We start from the raw sequence: 18040 nt of genomic DNA, 5'->3' as shown, positions 1-18040 counted from the left end.
ACTCTCGTTAATGAAAGCATCGTTCCAGCTTTAGGCAAACTTTCTCAAGTTGTTTTCATTTCTACCGGATTCCAGTCGAGATGTGCTGTAATGTGACCCACTTGGTTGGCCGAAATGAAGAGTTTCCTCTGTTTTTGACGACGAATTAAAAAAAATCTATTGCAACATTCCGGATCATATGACAGGTAAGGGGGCTGTTTAACCAAATGCCACATGCTTCACATATCGCCAGATAGAAAATTGAATCATATTAGCTGATCTGTGGCAGCAGGCTGCCGTTTTCACTGCAGGAGCGCAACGTTTGGATGCCGAGCTCACATGTGAAACAACAGCCTACACATTAAAAGTGAGAATCCTGGTGATGTACAGCAACGTGTTACATTAGAGTTATCAGGCTGCTAGTCCCAGCAACGTGAGGTGTGGGAAACTTTCATTCCTCATAATTAGTCGTCTTCCTGTCTAGATTGAGTAAGTACTGCAACGATTTTATCATCTAAACGAATTAAACAATGGACATCAGCGCTGTTTGGATGTCTTGATCTTTCACCAGGAATGCTGTCTCTTTCCAGGTGTGACGTAAATGACAGTATTGTCAAGAATTGCAGCCCCCATAAGAATTGGGGTGCCCTAATTATAGACTGTATGAAGTGAGTAATGTGTAGTCCCTAAAACAGAACTCTGATACCGATCCCATCAATGGAGAATGGTGTGCCCAGCGTGCGCGTTGTGCGTAAATTGATTTGTTGCCATAGATACCGCGCAAGGCTTATCCAGAGACGTAATTAGAAAAGAGCTCGGGCTGATTAATTAGTGCTCCCCGCAGCCTCTTCCAGACGCCTCTCCTGGCAGGCTTGGGGAAAATAAATGCATGGTTACAGGGGGTAAAAATACTCCGCTGCTCTTACATCAGGGCGCTTCGTGATATTTTTGGGTACTCTCTCCCGTTCACTTCGGAGTGGTTACTGGGTGCCTGTCCTCGCTCAGGATCGTGGAGTAGCCTACACACCAGCTGCCTGTGCAGTTGGCAGAGAGAGGATCTACAAAGCGCGCTTTGAAAAAAAAAATGAAACATGTAAAAAATGAAGGATAACGTTAGAGTGCAATTGTGACAAAGACTTGGAGAGAGAAAAGGGGACACCTGTTGGAGCCTGGCACCAGAATGACGGCTTGACCTTGTCCCCACAAAGACATGGAGGGGACTGCGTCCTGTCCCGGTGCCCGCAGGAGCAGAGCAGCGACGGCTGCCCTGACAGCTGCTGAGCCGCCGACGGGGGAATTGGCCGGTTTTGGATAATCTGCGCAGTCTTCATGCCACTTAAAAAGCTGTCATTTTGAGTTTGTGTAGTGCGTCTTTTGGTTATGGCGAGGTTTTTGCATTTTCCATATTGCACCGCAAAGTAAGTGATGTATTTTTGGTTGTTGCCTAGTTAGTAGCCTAGAATGGAGAGCAAAGATCAACCAACGACCACCAGAAGTCTGCAAACCTTAAAATAATTTGTTGACCTGCGTGTAATAATTTATCATACATCTGGTCACTCATCAGCCATTGCTCAATTGGAATTTGTCTATTTATATGAACATGTCTGAAACTGTAGTGGCAAACGATGCATGCTGGGACTTTGCCATACTTTTGGGTTTAGTCAACTGAGGGAGATTGGTTGTTTGTTGGAGGAATGTGGAGCGCGTTTGGGAACGGCTCTGGTCTGCACGGTGGGGGCGGTGCAGGCGGGGGTTACGTTCCGTCTCAGGGCTGGGAGTTTGTGCCCTGCTCCAGGATGGAGCGGGCAGAGAGAGGCAGGGGCAAGAGCCGCAGTCCGCTGAGGAGGATCTCCTCTCCGCCCACCGTCTTCAGTCAGATCCTCGAGTCTCAGTCCGGTGCTTCATCAGGAGGAGGAGGGACGCCACTTGAGGTCCTCAGAGGTCAGATCTGGCCGGGTCCCGAACCTCAGCTGCAGCCAACCCAACACACACGGCTGAAGAAGAAATTTGAGGACTTAAAAAGGCGACACGGACAGGACAAAGAGGACTGGATGCGCGAGAAAGAGTTACTCCTGAGACAAGTGGCTGACATACAAGTAAATGGAACCAGTTACTACCCTTAACGAAAAAACAATGTATAGGCTAATTTCCCTATAGGTGCTTAGTGTGTCTGGTGTGTCTGGTGTGTGTATGATGGTCTTATGATACATAATGGTATTTTTCAGTCTCTTACGGTAACAGATACCTTCAAAGGATTGCAGTTTGTCTGTGGTGTCTTGCTGTGGTTTATAGTGACCTTACATTTATTAATTGTATTCTCTCTTAATATTTATGGGACTTTAGATTTGTTAAGACTTTTGTGTAGTCTCTCTGATTTAGACGGAGTTCAACAGAGTTGGAAAAATATTTGATACCTGATTTTTTTTCCTGTTTATTAACTCTTATTGGTATAAGAGTTAGTGAGAGTTGCAGAACAGTGAGATGAAAGTTGACAAATTCTTTATTTGTTAGACATATTTGATGTATTTAAAAGTATTTGATCAGCAGTCTAGTTTTTAGTAATTGTATTAGTTAAGTTAATTAGGTGTCAGCTCTTTATTTTTTTTAATTTACATTTTCATCAACAAGCCTCCATTTGGGGAACATATGGGCTGTGTCTAAATATCAGAATTATCGCCAACTGTGTTTCCGTGCAGGGAGGGGAAAACAGACGGATTCTGCTGGACCTGAAGTCGGTTTTGGAGGAGGTGCAGGTGGAGGTGAAGAGAGAGGAGGAGAAGAGGAGCGAGCTGCAGCTGCAGTACACCAGGGACAAATGTGCCTGGGAGCTGGAGAAGGCCGAGCTCAAATGCAGGATTGCACAGGTAGGGCCAAATGATGATGACCCAGAGATTCTATGCATGTGTACGTGTGTGCGTGTGTGTGAGTGTTGGTGATGGTGGATGGGGGGTTGCATTCAGATAGTAAAATAATTTACTCAGTAGTAGAGTTTTAGATTTGGTAGTTGTTTGTATTTGTGTGTGTGTGTGTGTGTGTGTGTGTGTGTGTGTGTGTGTGTGTGTTTGTGTGTGTGTGCTGATGCGAGTGTGTGATAAAACAAAGTGATGTAACAGCAGTATTTAGGTCCCATACTATACAGAATGTGTCAGACTTATTTTGTTTTTATAATGTATTTTTTTTAATATATGAACTTATTTCTCTATAAGTGTAACCTCTAGTTTGGTGTAAATTGCATTCGCCACCTTTGCCACCCACTTGGCAAGGTGATAAGTCACCCTGGCACCCATCCAACTACGGCTTCAGCTTAAGACAAAAGCTTTTCAGTGAGGAAACCAGCCCAGTTATCCCAGCTCAACCAGACACACAGACACCCGGCTCAACTTTCAGCAGCTTAGTCGGAGCAGTTGAACTATTAACACCAGCTGTCTGTGGTGACAATAGGTTAAGCAATTGTTGAAAAGAGCAGAAAAGAGTTTTACACAGAGGGTAGGTTTACATAGCCACGCCATGTTTTGTGAGACATCGCCCAGTGTCTGTTGCAGGACAATGTATATTTATACTAGAAAGCAAAGTGGCTTTAAAGATTTAGGATTTTGTCCCAGTTATCTCACAAGGAGCTGGGCTGATTTTGAAGAAGAAACATAGAAGTTTATTTAATATGACAACTTTTATGTGTAATTTGTTCAGCTGGTCTCCATGCCTGTTGTTTTCTGTGTGTCCTTATCTGCCATCTGAGCCCCATATGATTTGTATCACACACCTACAACTGATTGGCCACACATTCACCCATTCACACACATCTCCCCTTGTTCCTCTTCCAAAGCTAAAAGAATAATCAGATGTCTCTTTGACTGAAGTGATCAGCTTGGTCAGAAGTTCCATAATGCGGCTTTGGAAATGAACGAGGCGGTGCAATTATTCTGAATACTTGGGCAAGAGCCTTGATGGGAACGAGAGAGACTGACCAGATGGTTTAACTGCAATTATGTTGTTCGCCCAGTTCTTATTGCTGGTACAATATGACGGTCCAAATCTTCTTTTTTCTGCTCCTGGCTGCCGTGCCCTCACACACACTGCAGGCCTTATAAAGACAGAGGCAGGCAGTGCTCTGCTTTGTGTTTCTCAAGCCTAGTGAGGCAGAGGGCAGCGGAGCAAAGAGGGAAGTTTAATCTACTGCAGGAGTTTATACCACAGCGTCAACACACTCACACGCACACACACACACACACACACACACGTTTACACCGTGATGCCAGCGTGTATGCAAGTCATCCACATCAGAGGCACTTCAGTTGCCTGCCATTCCCTGGAGCTTTGTCACACACGAGAGTCAGGGGAATGTGGATTGTGTGTGTGTGAGTTTGAGATGGAGAGACAGAGAGAGAGAGCCAGTCAAGACAGATGGAAAGGGAAAAGTCTACAGTATGTGTGTCTGTTCTTTGTATATTTGAAAAAGTGCTTGTGAAAGTGTGTGTGTGTGTGTGTGTGTGTGTGTGTGAGGCCTTGCAGAGTATGTCCAGCTCTGTATTTCAAATTATGTTTTAATCCCCACAAAATTTGCACTCAGTTTATTTAGAGTTGTTGATTCTTGAAAAAAAAAAAAAAAAAAAAGAGCACTCTGCAAAGCTGTGTCTGTGTTATGTGCTTATATGCCTGATCAAAATATTAACAATGCCTGGAATCCATTTGTTTCTCAATCACATACAAACAATACTGTTATGGAACACACACACACACACAGAGTTTCCTATATTGATTGCACAAACAGACTGAGGGGAATGTTGGCTTGCCGATGAGCTATGCAGGGCAGGGTTAGCTCCATTGTAAAAGCTGTTTTCTCCCTCTGCCACATCCTGCCACAGTTTATACTTCTGGGTACGTGCTCACCAAGTGCTAATCTAGGGTTGCTGCAGGGTCAGATGCCAGGGTTTCTGAAATTTTCTGCAGTCCACTAACTAAATGATGAGTTTCTTCTTTTACCCAGGGACCCAGACTTATTAAAAACATGTTACTATTCTTGTCATGTGCGGACGTACCAGGCCAGCAAAAGGTCCGCAACCCATTTTTGGTCTGCCCATAATTCAAGAAAGACATTACATGTCATCCGGCTGCTAATCTTAGACCGGTTTGTTGGAATCAGTTTGAAGTTCGCAAGCTCACCTGCGACCATCGAAAATGACTCATTTTGTGAGACTATGTTCAAACAAAGCAAGAAAAAAGGACACGTTGTGAATGCATGCAAAATCAATAGCATGTGAGCAGATCAAGATGGACTTCATTTTGTCGTGAAATGAGCTTAAGGGAGAAATTCCCCTGATGCAGTAGAGCAAAAAGCTAATCAGCTTCCAGCGATATTCGGAGCAGGAAGAACGTCCGCTGGGTATTCGTGACCAACGACATCTGCAGTTTACAAAAGCAAGATTCCACAGAAGACATGGCTATGGCTTCCATGATAGCAAAGCATGAAAAATGAGTTTAGTGGAAACCATGCGATACAGTTGTCTCTGCTGTAGAGAAATGGGTGATGTGGATATCTATGCGTGATCTACAGCATCTCATCATTCAATGCTGTGGTGAAACAGTGCAGCCAAGCTGGTGAGGGAAGTGTGATAGAATGAGTGAAGGCAGTGAGGGGAAGAGGTGGAGGATAGTGAAGGACCTTGGTGCTCAATGGCCCAGTGAGCTGAGGTTTGAGGGTCAATTTAGGTGGTTAGGATTCATCAGGGCAGAGAGGCCGGTAATGCTCTGGGATCGACATCAGGTGGGATGATCGATGAGCTCCAGCTGTAGGCAATTGTGCCCTTGATGTCTCCTCCCTCTGTATCTCAGCTTCCTGTTGCGGCAGGTCGATGCTGAATGTCTGGCCCAGTGGCCACAGCTTATGGGATGGAAAGCTAAAGTCTGATTTGAATCCCTTCTCAGGTTTCCTTCCAGGCTTGAAAAAGCCGACTGATACCGCTAATCATAAAGGCTGTTACCACCACTCTGACTGCTTTCTGTGGTGTGTCAAGTGGTATAATCAGACATGCTTGGGTGTTGTCACACTTCTCATGGGAGCAAAATATCACTATCACTTCCTGCCTGTTCAAGACAAGTGGTCAAACTCATGCGAGGCGGAAGTTGTTGTCACCGCTGCACAGATTGCAGGCCTTACTTATCTTGATTTCTCTGAAGAACACACTTTTCCAACATTGAGATTCTTAGTGAATGCACACCCTGTCTCCACAGCGTAGTAGGTCTGTTTATATATCTATGTGCGTTTCCGCAGCCGTCTCGGCACCAACACCCCCAAATACCAAGCAAGCATCCAAGGTCCCAGGCAGAGGTCCCTGGCCGGATATTTCTAGGCATATTTCTCCGCCACTGATTTATGAAAGCTGCTGGCAGCGAGAGACATCTCACTTTGGCTTAGCAGCCAGCTCCCCCACCTCCCTTTTCCTCCTCTCTCCACCTCCCCAAGGAATGTGACATTGTAAAGTCTTGGTTGTGTGTCCTCTATTTATAGCGGGACACCATGGTGACACAGTTACCTTTATATACCCTGTACTGTACAGCGACAGAAAGGGTAGCCAAGAGTAGCAGGAGGTGGTTCCCTGGGAGTTGTGCTGTATTTTCAGGTTGTGCATCAATGCATATTAAGTGCATTTCTCCTGAGTTGGCTTCATTAGCTTGCCTGGGTCCCTCTAATATGAACAACTCAGTATTCCTCTTGTGCAGTACAATATTTCTTCCAAAAAGACTCGGCAAAACCCTTGCTTTTGTCATCTTGGACAATGGAGCTCCTGAGTTCTTTATTTTTCCTCCAGCCGTCTTGTTTTGGCACTTCCACTGTTTGTTTACCTTAGGGATTTTAAATAGACTGTGGACAGCACCCGTCATCATCCATCTGTAATTGTGGAGAACTTTCAGAAGAGCCACAGACAGACAGAAAGGCTTGTCTTGTTTTCCCTACACCATAATTTCATGACCCCAGGCCACAAGCAGAAATAGCACCATGACCGAGGTTTGTAAGGCCGTGCTCCATGTCTATGTCTGAATACTGAAAAAAACACTCATGCACACAGGCAGGCATGCATGTATGCATTCTCTCTTTCTTACACACACACACACACACACACACACACACACACACACATAGTCAGGCGTTGTCTTGGGCTCATTCCAGTTCCAAACCCTGCATGATTTTTCTCTTTTTGCTACACCAAAAAGCACATTTACCACAGAATGTGCAGATCTGATGCCACAAACCCACCCTTAGCTTTAAATACTTTAAAAGAGAAATGCCTCTTAATTAAAGAATTCCCATATGTAATGCCTGTGGTATAGAAACAGTTCAGTGAAGATCTCTCAAAATCATTTATTTAAGACAACCAAGACTTCTTTGATGTCTTGAATGTGTACTTTGTGCAGTTCCTTTTGCTGATGGTCAATGGCAATATGACTCCGATTATGTGGAATCTGTTTTAGCTTTTACACTGGAGTGTAAATGTGTTTATTTTACTGTGCTAACGTGTCTGACTTGCAGAAAATGGGTCATAGTCGTGCAGCTTTTCCAATTCATTCTCCATGGAGTGATATCGCAGAAATCAAGAAACACTAACACCAATTGAACCGCTCAGGGCAGAGGAAAAACAAACTTGAATAGAGGCATTCAATAGTAGTCTCACTTTAAACAAGAATGAGAAACTTGAGCTAAACAAATTGACATCTTTATGTAATTTCAAGAGGAAACAGTTGCGAGTCAGGCCTTGTTTGTGCTGAGGAGAAAGATTCCCTTTGTGTGTGTGTGTGTGTGTGTGTGTGTGTGTTTCTACACACTGATAGCCTCGAGTATCCTTTGACTGCAACCACGTGCATCCTCTGCAGACATATTTGACTGTGTCTCACGCAGTCTGCCATATCCTGCACTGTATCCTGTGCTAGAGAAGTGCCATAGAGGAGAGACTGTCCCTGAACCCCGGTGTGTGAGATCTTAACAGGATGTTTTCATCTTTCAGTCCTCTCTTCTCTCATCTGTCTGTCTCTTCCCTCCTCTGAACCCACTGACACTCGTCCCTGTGGTCCCTCAATCGTCCCACTCCTCCACCTTCTCTTCCTGCCGCTCCTTCATTCTCTTAATTCCATTTATAACAACTTGTTTTTTTCTGGTTCTTTTCTCTCCCTCGTCTCGCTTGTCCTGTCTTCTCTCACTTTCTCTCCTTCCCTTCCTCTGACTACAATCTCTATCGCTATCGGCTCTTTCCCCGATGGTCTTTCCCACTCTGTACCCCTGCTCCTTTTCCTTTCTTCCTCTATCTCCTCTGGTCTCTCTCTCTCACTCTCTCTCTCTCTCTCTCTCTCTCTCTCTCCCTCCCCCTCTCTCCCTGCCCAGTTGGAGGCTAGAGAAGGTGCTGGGCTGTTGAGTGAAGGGGTCCAGACAGCAGCAGGTCCTGGCTCTGCGGGGTCACGGGGCACCTCAGAGTGTCACGGCAACACCTCAACTTTCCGCCGGGAGAGGGAAGAGCAGCGGAGGCTCCTGGCAGACACACACTCCACGGCCATGGACCTGCGCTGTCGCCTGGAGCACAACGAGAGGGACTGGCTCAGGGAGAAAGCCGAGCTGCTGGAGAGGTTCGACACAGAGAGGAGGGAATGGGAGAACCAGCTGAGAGACATGCAGAGGAAGATAGAGGAGGTGAGAGAGAGAGAGTGTGTGTTCTTGGATAAAATGTCCTGACAAGGATAGAAAAAAAAATACAAAAATCTTACAAAGTGAGGAAACTGTTTTGTTGTTCACTTCTTCATGAGGTCAATTAGGGTTAGGGGTTGAGTTTGAGGTTAAGGTTATGCACGTATGAGTTTGGGAATTAGTATGGTCCTCACAAATGGTGTATTTTGCGAGATGCTATGTCAACACATGCATGTTATATTCAGCAAAAAAACATAACAAAAACACATCACCAGGTTAGAAGCAGTATTAGTGTCCCGCCACTCTTGACAGGCAGGAAAATGATGAATGTCGGTGTCTCATTCACTTGGTGCACTTGATATTGTTTATAGCAGCTGTTCATACAGATCATGGTTAACCCAAATTATAACTGCAAGTTTAATTGCTAACCAAATTACATACGGTTAGCAGGGACTACTCTGCATTTGAATTATATCATGTTGGCCTTCCTGTGATAGTCCTGTGATGTGATGTTTTGACTCTGATCTGTTTGGATAGTATTTGTTATTTTGCTGCCAGAGCTGTAGCTCACAGAGGCATTTAGCAGACCCAGCTTTGAGGTGCCATCATCTTACCAAGAATCCCAGATGGTAGTTTTGTAAAGCAAGATTGCATTGTGATTATGATGGTTCAGATGCATTATTGCAGCACTTAATGGTTAGTAGATAATCTTTTTTAAACTGTAAACATGTAACATTATGGAATTTTTATTTCTTATGTTTAATGATTTACAATTTGTATTACTTTTACACACTTAACTCCTACAGTAAGCTTGTAAATATAAGGTGCTGTTTGATTTTTTTGAAATCATAGTTGAGTTATCTACTTTATTAATACACTTTGTTTGTTACTTTATGTTCCCTTTATGCTCATTGAAGGTTATTTATGCTCCCAAAATAACCTCTTGCGACTAAATATTTACCATTCACCATTTCACATTTGCCAGATGGGATGTTAAATTGTTGATGCTCATATTTTCAGGACATGCATTCGACTCAGATAGAACACTGTTTTAACAAGCTCACAAAATATCTCCAAACAGTTTCGTCCTTTTTATTGTTTGTTGTCCTCAGGAAGCGAACCTAATTTGTGTGTGATATACGGCTTCCTATACACCGTCGTACCTACAGTGTGTACCATAAGCCGTCCCTCCTACACATCCTGTTCATCATGCACTCTGTCAAAACAATATCTGCTGATCAGTGCAGCTGCAGAGCAGGCAGGGGGACGCAGAGGGAGGGGGTTTGGCCATTGCTCAGATCTCTGTTTGTGCACTGGGACAGAGGTGGGCGACCAGACTGTCTCTGAGCTGGAGCGGCGTAGACTGGGACGTTTACAGATGAGAGGGAGAGTTTTACCAGAGAGGTGGATGGATGAAGGGAGGCAGTTGACTGAAAACTAAACCTTAAAGTAATTTACAAATGTACAAAATCAAGGTACCTATTATACCTAATTTAACACAAGCAAATTTCCCCCAAAGCAGGTTAAACAGAGAGCCAAGTCTCTAATCTGTGACTTGACTGGAAACGAGTGGATCCATCAGTAATCAAGTGGAAACTGTGGGTAATTTTTGCGTTAGGCCCAGTTTGATTGGAGTATTACTGCTCGTGAATTAGAAGATGTGTTCAAAGACAAGCATTCACTGTTGAATGAAGAACTGAATGAATGAATCATCAGGACAGCCTTGGCTCCCTTGTGTCCGGCTTTGGAAGAGACCTGTTCATGTTCAGAAATTTGAATGAACTGTCTTAGGATAAGACCTAACTTATTAAGAGCTCTGTTTTAGCTTTTCAGATGGATTTTCCCTCTGGTTGGGTAGAATTGTGCCAGGAGATTGGGCTGAAAAATGAGATGTGAGGTGAGAGCTCGGGGATTAGGGGAGAGAGAATGATAAGTAGAGGAGCACTGGAGGACAGGACAGTGTGGGGAGTAATTTAGACTGAAGGAGTGGGTGAATGGTACAGAGAGGGACAGTCTAGCCTGGGTGGTGACGAGGGCCAAGTCTGCCAGGGGATTAAAATCTAACATGCTCAGAAAAGCAGATTAGTGATTTAATGAGGGAAGTCATACAAAAGAAGTTGGACAAAAGTGTTAAGGCACTGGAACAATTTGCTTTGAAAAGAACATGTGGCTCTCATTTGGCCCCCGAAGACTAGAAAATTAAAGAGGAAAAACAGCAGAGGAATAAAAAAGGCTAAAAGGCAGTAGTCCCATCCAGTTATTGCATGATGGGAACAGAGCCCAGCGAACATGAAATAGTTATTATTTTGGGATTCCATGGTAAGAGGCCAGAGGTCATTCTTTTTTTAAAGGGGCCTGTTTTTTTTTTTTTTTTTTCAAATATCTTCTAAGTATGTTCATAAAAGCTATTGCTGCACTCTCATGACTGGCTACTCATCATCCAGAATTACTGTTATTTTGCATGGGCAGTGGATCCAACATGACTTGTAGTTTGTAATGCTATGATATCAAGCTCCTCCCTGCTTTTACTGGGTCTTGTCTTTTCATTCCATTTGTTACTTTTTTCAGCTCTGACTGTGTGTCCAATGAGAGAAGAGATACTGCTGAAAGTGTTCAGCCTCTTTCCTCAGCACATAGTCAGATTAAAGGCATACCATTTGCCTGACAAGAAATTCTTGGGGACCTAATAATCCAGTCAGATGAAGCAAACTACTTAATTAATGACATTGCTTTCAAACATTATTGCAAAATTGAACTTGGACAAAGGATAACTTGAGATATTGTGTTTACCAAGCACCAGTATTTCAGTCAGACAACTCACGTAACATATTTATTGACACAGAGAGAGGACAGGAACTTCTCGATTGAGGAATATGATGGTTCAGTATTACACCACTGACAACTCAGGATTAACCGCTAGCTGGTCTGTGCGGAGCAATCGCTGCTCGGCAGCACCAAAGCTGTGAATATATAAAATACCAAACTACTTCTTCATCGCTGCTTCTGACCTTCCCTCCCTCTTTCTGTTGCCAGCTGTACTGTGAGGTGAGGGCCAAACGAGAGGGGACTGAACTGGAGACTGGAGTGGACAACGGGGCCCAGGATGATGACGTTGCACTCAGGCTCAGCATACGGTCCACCAGCACAGGCTCCAGTCTGCACAGTGACCAATCGCACTCTGAGCCCATCAGCAGCAGCAGCCAATCAGAACCCAGTAGACACCCACCATTTCCTGGTTTCTATCGCCACGGTAACATCAGTGATGCTGGTTGTAGTGGCAGAAGTGGAGATAGTCACCACTCTTCTGGTTTCCAAGGAAACAGCCTCTTTGAACCTAATATCGATGGCCAGTTTACCCAGAATGACTGTACAAAACCTGAGCTGGTGGATGAACTGAGATTCAGGAGCCCGAGGCAGCGAGACTCAGTCACTGACAGCAAGGACACTGTGGATACAGCAGAGCTGGAGGCTCTTTTCCACGGAGCTCCTGCATGTGGAGTGCCACAGAGGAACAGTGGCACCTCTAAAGGGAATGTGAAAAACGTCCATGGTGGTTCTCAGGAAAGTCATCTAAGTTCAGAGCTGAATTATGGCAGTGATAAGAAGAAGAACACGACTGCACTCAATGCTGTATGTCTTCAAAACGCTAATTTTCTAATTGCTGAAAACACTGCACTGATTTACAGAATGCACACACCAGTATGCCCATTTCTTCTCTCTGCTCTTTTGCTTTGCTATCACTATCTTGTTGTTTCATCACTGGTGTCCCCACATTCCCTCCTGCGTATCTGCCTCCATCATACCTTGCTTGCTTCCAATACGCAGTCCTGTTTATCTGCCTCACCATCATTTCAACCTCTCAAGTTTCTGTTTTTACGTGTTTTTACCAACACGCAGCATCCCACATTCCTGTGTCTTTCTTTGTTTTGTTCTCTATCTCTTTAGGCTCTGAAGGAGATTGCCCGTGTGAGCGAGGAGCTTTGTAGTTACCAGGATGAGATCAGGAGAAAAACTGGCGATAAGAGGTATATAAATCCTCATTGCTATGTCATCTTCCTGGCTTCAACATGTCACTATGAAAATCCTTACTTGACTGTACTTGTCATGTCTTGTAATTTATCATTATTTGTACAGCAGTACATTTCATAGTTGTAATGCAATCACAGTAATTGTTTTAGGACAACAATCATGAATTTACGGTAATTTACTTGTGAAATAACATCATGTAGAATTTTTTTTAATGTCTCTTAAGAATAAGATCAAAATGAATTATGAGTTATTAATATATATCAAATATAAATATGCAACATAAAGTAAGAAGAATAAACTCAGCTTTCTATTTGTTTAATTTCTTCCAGGAATCGATGTGAGTCTCTATATCTTCCTGAGGAGAGGGAGATGCTGAGGAGTCACGTGAAACCCAGACCGGAGCTGGATGACTCACCCTGTGATCTCAACCAGATCTATGATGACCTCCGGGCTTTGGAGAAGGAAAACTGGATCAGCTTGTCACCAGATAACACATGGAGAACCAACAGCACTGGGATAGACAGCCACAGAGACAGTCAGTCTAATTTCAAAAGACTTTCTGATTTAGACACAGACGCCCCACCTGTTCCTCCTCGTATCTCCTCCTGGAGTCTGAGCAGCCCCACTCCTCCGGAGTTAGAACTCCACATCCCAGAATCCTCCTTGATCTCAGGTGGCAAGTGCCACAGCCCCTGTGCTCTAATGGACAGGAAGTGTAGCAGTCCGTCCATTGTGAGGAAGTTTGAGGCTATGCTACAAAAGAATGAAGGTAAAATTCTGACCGATGGTGTGATAGCATCTTGCTCTGTACCTGCTAACTCTAACTGTAATGTCGGCTGCTGCCACAGCCGCTGGTCCTGTGATGTGAGCAAGTTCAGTAGCAACAAGTTGGCTCCGTATCTGCCTGTCCAGAAAAGTTTCTCTGAAGTCAACATACTGACTGCTGGGAAAGAGTTGAGCCCAAACTACAGGCCTGGTGTTGGAAACCTAAAAAGCCCAGAGGGACATGAAATGCCTCCTGTTGTCAGAGAATTACCTGTAGATCTGCTCTTGCCATCTCTGGAAATACCATCTGCCTGTCCCAGCCTCCAGGGCTCCAGAAGGAACATAGTGCTGGAGAAGAAAACAGCCGAGTTCAACCGAACTCTGTTTCAGGCTGAGATGGGTCGGGGGGTAGAGGAACAGGACAATTTTACCACTGTCTCCCCTGTGTTTTGCAAACCAGTCTGTCCAACAACAAGTGTGTCAGATGAGGTCACACCACCTAGGGAAGCTAATTTTGACGTCCGGCCACAGTGTGCTGAGGTCACCTCTGGCATCGTCAGCGCTCATCCTGAAGTCACACTGTCTCCCTCCATCCTTGACCCCCCTGTTCAGAATCCTGACATGCAACCAAGGGGAACCAGGTGTGACTCCCAAGGCCAGGAGGTCAGAATGAAGCAGGAAATCCCCTCTGACCTTTCAACCCAACACTCAGAGGTTAAGTTCAGGGAGGCACCCTCAGTGACCTCTCACAATCCCTCACACCACTCTGAGGTCAAGCACAAAGCTCCAACCCCAAACAGTCCTTCCAGGAAAACACATCACAGAGCGGCCACAGAGCCTCTGTTCTCTGAGACCATCCTGCCTGCAAATACCCAGCTAGCTCACAGTGTGGCTGGGTCCAGCCCTAAGAGGGAGAGGCCTCACACAGCCAAGGCCACTGCCTCACCCCAGCAGCCCTCTGCTGAGACAAAATCAAAACTGATGACTCAGCCGGGACACCAGACACAGCCAAGGCATCCATCTGTTACCTCATCCCAGTCAGATACCCCGAGACCTGGACCTCGTGTGATGAATGACCATCCTTGGAAGCCCCTTACTCTGGCTGCCTATCCACGGCCCGAGGGGTCCCGGTCCAACTATGGGGCAGTGGAAAGGATTCTGAAGAGTTATGAAAGTGCAGCTTGGGCTCAAGAGAACCAAAACCAACAGAATGAGATGCCTTCAAGTCCCAGTCGCAGTCCCAAGCAGGAGGAGAGGGTGATAGAACTGTTGGACATGCTGGACATGGACCCTCTGCCCTTACCTCCTGCCCCTAGACACACACACTCCTCACATGCCTCACACACACAGCCCACACATGCACAACTCAGCAGCCGCAGTGCCATGGGTGTGAAAGAGTTGCGGCTCACGGTGCAGGTGGGTAGAGTCTGATATACACAGACTGTGTGCACGCTCTCACGACCGCTCACATACCACAAGCAGGTGTGCCACTCGCTTTTGTACACATCAAGCTATTAAGTGTTCTTTTCAGTTGTAATGTGAAGGCCTCCAATTTGCTTTTACTGAAATATTTTGACAAAAATATTTCAGGCCAATTACACTAGTGGACCTGGACGACCGCACACATTTCGTTCTGTTTGATTCCATTCTGAAATACTCAGTGATTGCCCTTGGCTGAGGACAGATCCAAAGGGAATGTTGTTTATTTCTGGTATGTGCTCAGAGACAGAAGCAGGCCAAAGCCTCTATTATAATCTGGGCATCTGGGCCATTTCATTGCTAAAAGGCTCCTAACAAAGGGAACTGGTAGTGTGGCGCACAAAGTTAACTTGGCAGAACGTCTATCGGCCTCACCACTCATTCCCCCCAAAAAGTTGTCTTTAATCTCGAGGGCCTCTTAGTGGAAGCGGTTTTCAGGCCTTTGTGTTGTAATTACAGAAATATCTCCAAACAGCCAGCTGACTGAATGCCTTCAGCAGGCCGCGGGAATCAGACAGCTCGAGAGATTAAACGGCTTTAAAGTCATGCAAATGTTACCAGAAATGGTGGGAGTGATTATCAGGCCAATTTGTTTTGGCCTCACAAAGCAAATGCAACTAGAAGCTATCTCTGCAAGTCAGAGTGGATAAGATGTTCATTTAACCTTGACCAAGGAGTATTATCTCCCAAAATAAAATGAAGATTTTGAGGGTCTGCCAAATAGCAATAGGACTGCAGCATATAGAAAATCTTTTGAGGTCAGATGCTTTTGCTCTTGGTGAGTGAAAGAAAAGGGATCTACTTGTGTGTCCTATAGTTTTCACAGGAGCGCACTGGATTCATGTGTTTCTGTTTCTCGCAGAGCAGGTTAATGTATTAAAACGTTCCTGTTTGAAATATGCCTGTTGTTTTCCCTAGGGGCGAGAAGACTACAGATGGCACAAGTGAGAAAATGTAAAGTATCTGAGATGGTGAATTTGATAGTTGATAGAAAGGTGTGATAATCCTAAATTTTAATTAATTTGTTTTTCCGCAGGAAAGCAAAGAGTCTTCCAACACCATTTCCACCAAGAAGAAGAACTTCTCAAGACCTGCCCGACCTGCCAACCGCCGCCTCCCTTCCCGTTGGGCCAGCCGCTCCCCCTCCTCATCTTCCTCCACCTCCTCCTCTCCGTCCACCACCCCCGTTGTTCCACCATCCATCTCCTACCAGAAACACACTTCATCCTTTACCTACTCACATGCCTTTCACATGGAGACAGTCATCATTTGATCCCCATCCGGTCCCTTTGCCCGAACCAACAAGGTGAACTTCCTCATTCTCTCCATCTCACCTTTGTACATACCAAATCCTGATTGCTTCTTCACCGCTATCGACTCGGAAGTGCTTTAGCTGTGAGTTCACCAATCATTTGAAGAATGTACGCGGCATCCAGAGGAGCCTAGCAGACCTGGGCATGAAAACGAAGACCTGAAAGTGTTTCAAATGCTCGGAGGTGTGCAAAGATGAACTTGCCAGGCACCTTGTGTAGCCTCAGAGGACTGTGAAAACATCTCTTTCCAGGACAAATTACATCAAATGCACCTCAAGTTCATGCCAACCATCTGATATCCTTTGCTCAGGTCTGGATCCTAGCCTTGCCTAGTGTAGCCTTGCAGATCTTACAACCCCTCAATGTTGTCCTTTGTTCTGTACTGTATGTTTACACTATAAAAGTGATGCTAGCTCTGATTAAAAAAGGTCTACAGTTTTTCATCCAATTTAATCTGTTCAGACAAGTCCAGAGTGATGGTGTATTTTGTGTGCAACATATTTCTCTGCTCCTGGCACAGAATATGTTGCATACACAATATTCAGCATCATGTTGCATTCAAAGTAAAGGCATTTTTTGGAGTAAAGCTTTCCCTAGCATCACTTTTGTCAGTGTGATGTATAAAACAGTGTTGGTTTTCTGCCTTCTCGAGTATGGCTTACATGCCTGGACTGTACCTTGCCTGTGACTTAAATCATTTTGCTTTACATTCATGTGTGGCTTTACATTTTACATAATTGCAGAAATGCAGAAACAACCAACAAAACATAAAATAAAATGTAAGGTCGCTTTTTTCTAACTTTGTACCAAAGGCTGGTTTCTTTATATAGAGTTCCTTAATTTGAAGATTAAATACATTATTTTTATGGCTTTTATTTTTGCTCTTCACCCATTACTGATGTTTTCCAGTCAAAATGTGTCTCAAGATGGAGTCTCATTTATAAGAGCCTGCTTTTGTGCATAACTGAAATTAATGATGCTTACAAAAAAAAAAAAAAAAAAAAGGACAAAACTCTTTTTCTACTTTTACTAACTCTGAATGGTCACATAGCAGGACATTACTCAGTTGAGTAGTACAGTCTATTGGGTCAAAGTGGTAAAATCATATCATGATGAAAGTGATGCCTTTGCTGTTCATTTTGTGTAATAAATATAACAAGGACATAACATTTTCTCGTCTGTTCACATTCCAAACTGAAGTAGAGCAGAAAATACAGTTTCATTCATTGCTTTTGTTTCCAGACTTACAGGATACGGTGTGGAGAATTGTTGATAGAAATAGTTTAGAAATAGCTGCTGGGTCACTTCAGCTCATTGATGAAGCTTGCATGTGAGACGGGGTGCCTGTGAAACCACCAATAGACTATACCTCATTAAATTTGGAAGTTGCTGTATTCATTGGAAGATTAAATTCCACCTTTCCACCTTTCAAACAGACATGAATCATTTTATTCATGAGGTTTGATTTTTTCAATTATCTACACAGTGGTTGTTGTAGTAAGCTGACCTTATGCACTGTGTATTTGCATAGCCTGAGTGTAGCCGGGTCTGGTAACTGGTACTCTTTGGGAAAAACTTTGGTAAGTTCTGAGCATCAATCAAAAACTGTACCAAGAGGATTCCTGAGGTGATAAGACTCCCCCTTCCCGTCTCTCTGATTGACCCGCAAAGATTAACTACCAGAGCCAAATGACTCAGCGGTGTCTGGCACCCTCAATCTCATTAGCTGACACCCTTGGTGACACTGGGGTCTCTTCCTCTGAATGATGACTTTAGCGCTACGTGAGAGCAGCAGTGGGACAGTCCA

The 18040-nt window shown here is 44.4% G+C and overlaps 1 protein-coding gene across 3 annotated transcripts; it reads left to right on the top strand.

The window, feature by feature from the left end:
* The first annotated feature begins 1506 nt into the window (after positions 1-1506).
* Positions 1507-17396, top strand: mtcl3a (MTCL family member 3a). 3 transcript variants are annotated; one of them, XM_030072930.1, is made up of 8 exons: positions 1507-2075; positions 2676-2843; positions 8351-8653; positions 11681-12277; positions 12593-12672; positions 13006-14857; positions 15839-15864; positions 15957-17396. In XM_030072930.1, the coding sequence occupies exons 1-8, from the start codon at positions 1674-1676 to the stop codon at positions 16228-16230; spliced, it is 3702 nt and encodes a 1233-aa protein (XP_029928790.1). In that variant the 5' UTR covers positions 1507-1673; the 3' UTR covers positions 16231-17396. The 3 variants fall into 3 exon arrangements, with proteins under 3 accessions (XP_029928790.1, XP_029928792.1, XP_029928791.1); XM_030072932.1 differs by having other exon boundaries at positions 15839-15874; positions 15957-16022; XM_030072931.1 differs by lacking the exon at positions 15839-15864.
* The last annotated feature ends 644 nt before the right edge of the window (positions 17397-18040 follow it).

Source organism: Myripristis murdjan, chromosome 16 (genome assembly GCF_902150065.1).
Source record: "Myripristis murdjan chromosome 16, fMyrMur1.1, whole genome shotgun sequence".
In the NCBI taxonomy this organism is placed as follows: Eukaryota; Metazoa; Chordata; class Actinopteri; order Holocentriformes; family Holocentridae; genus Myripristis; species Myripristis murdjan.
The sequence above is the reverse complement of the archived record's forward strand: the minus strand, read 5'-3'. Positions and strand labels throughout refer to the sequence as shown.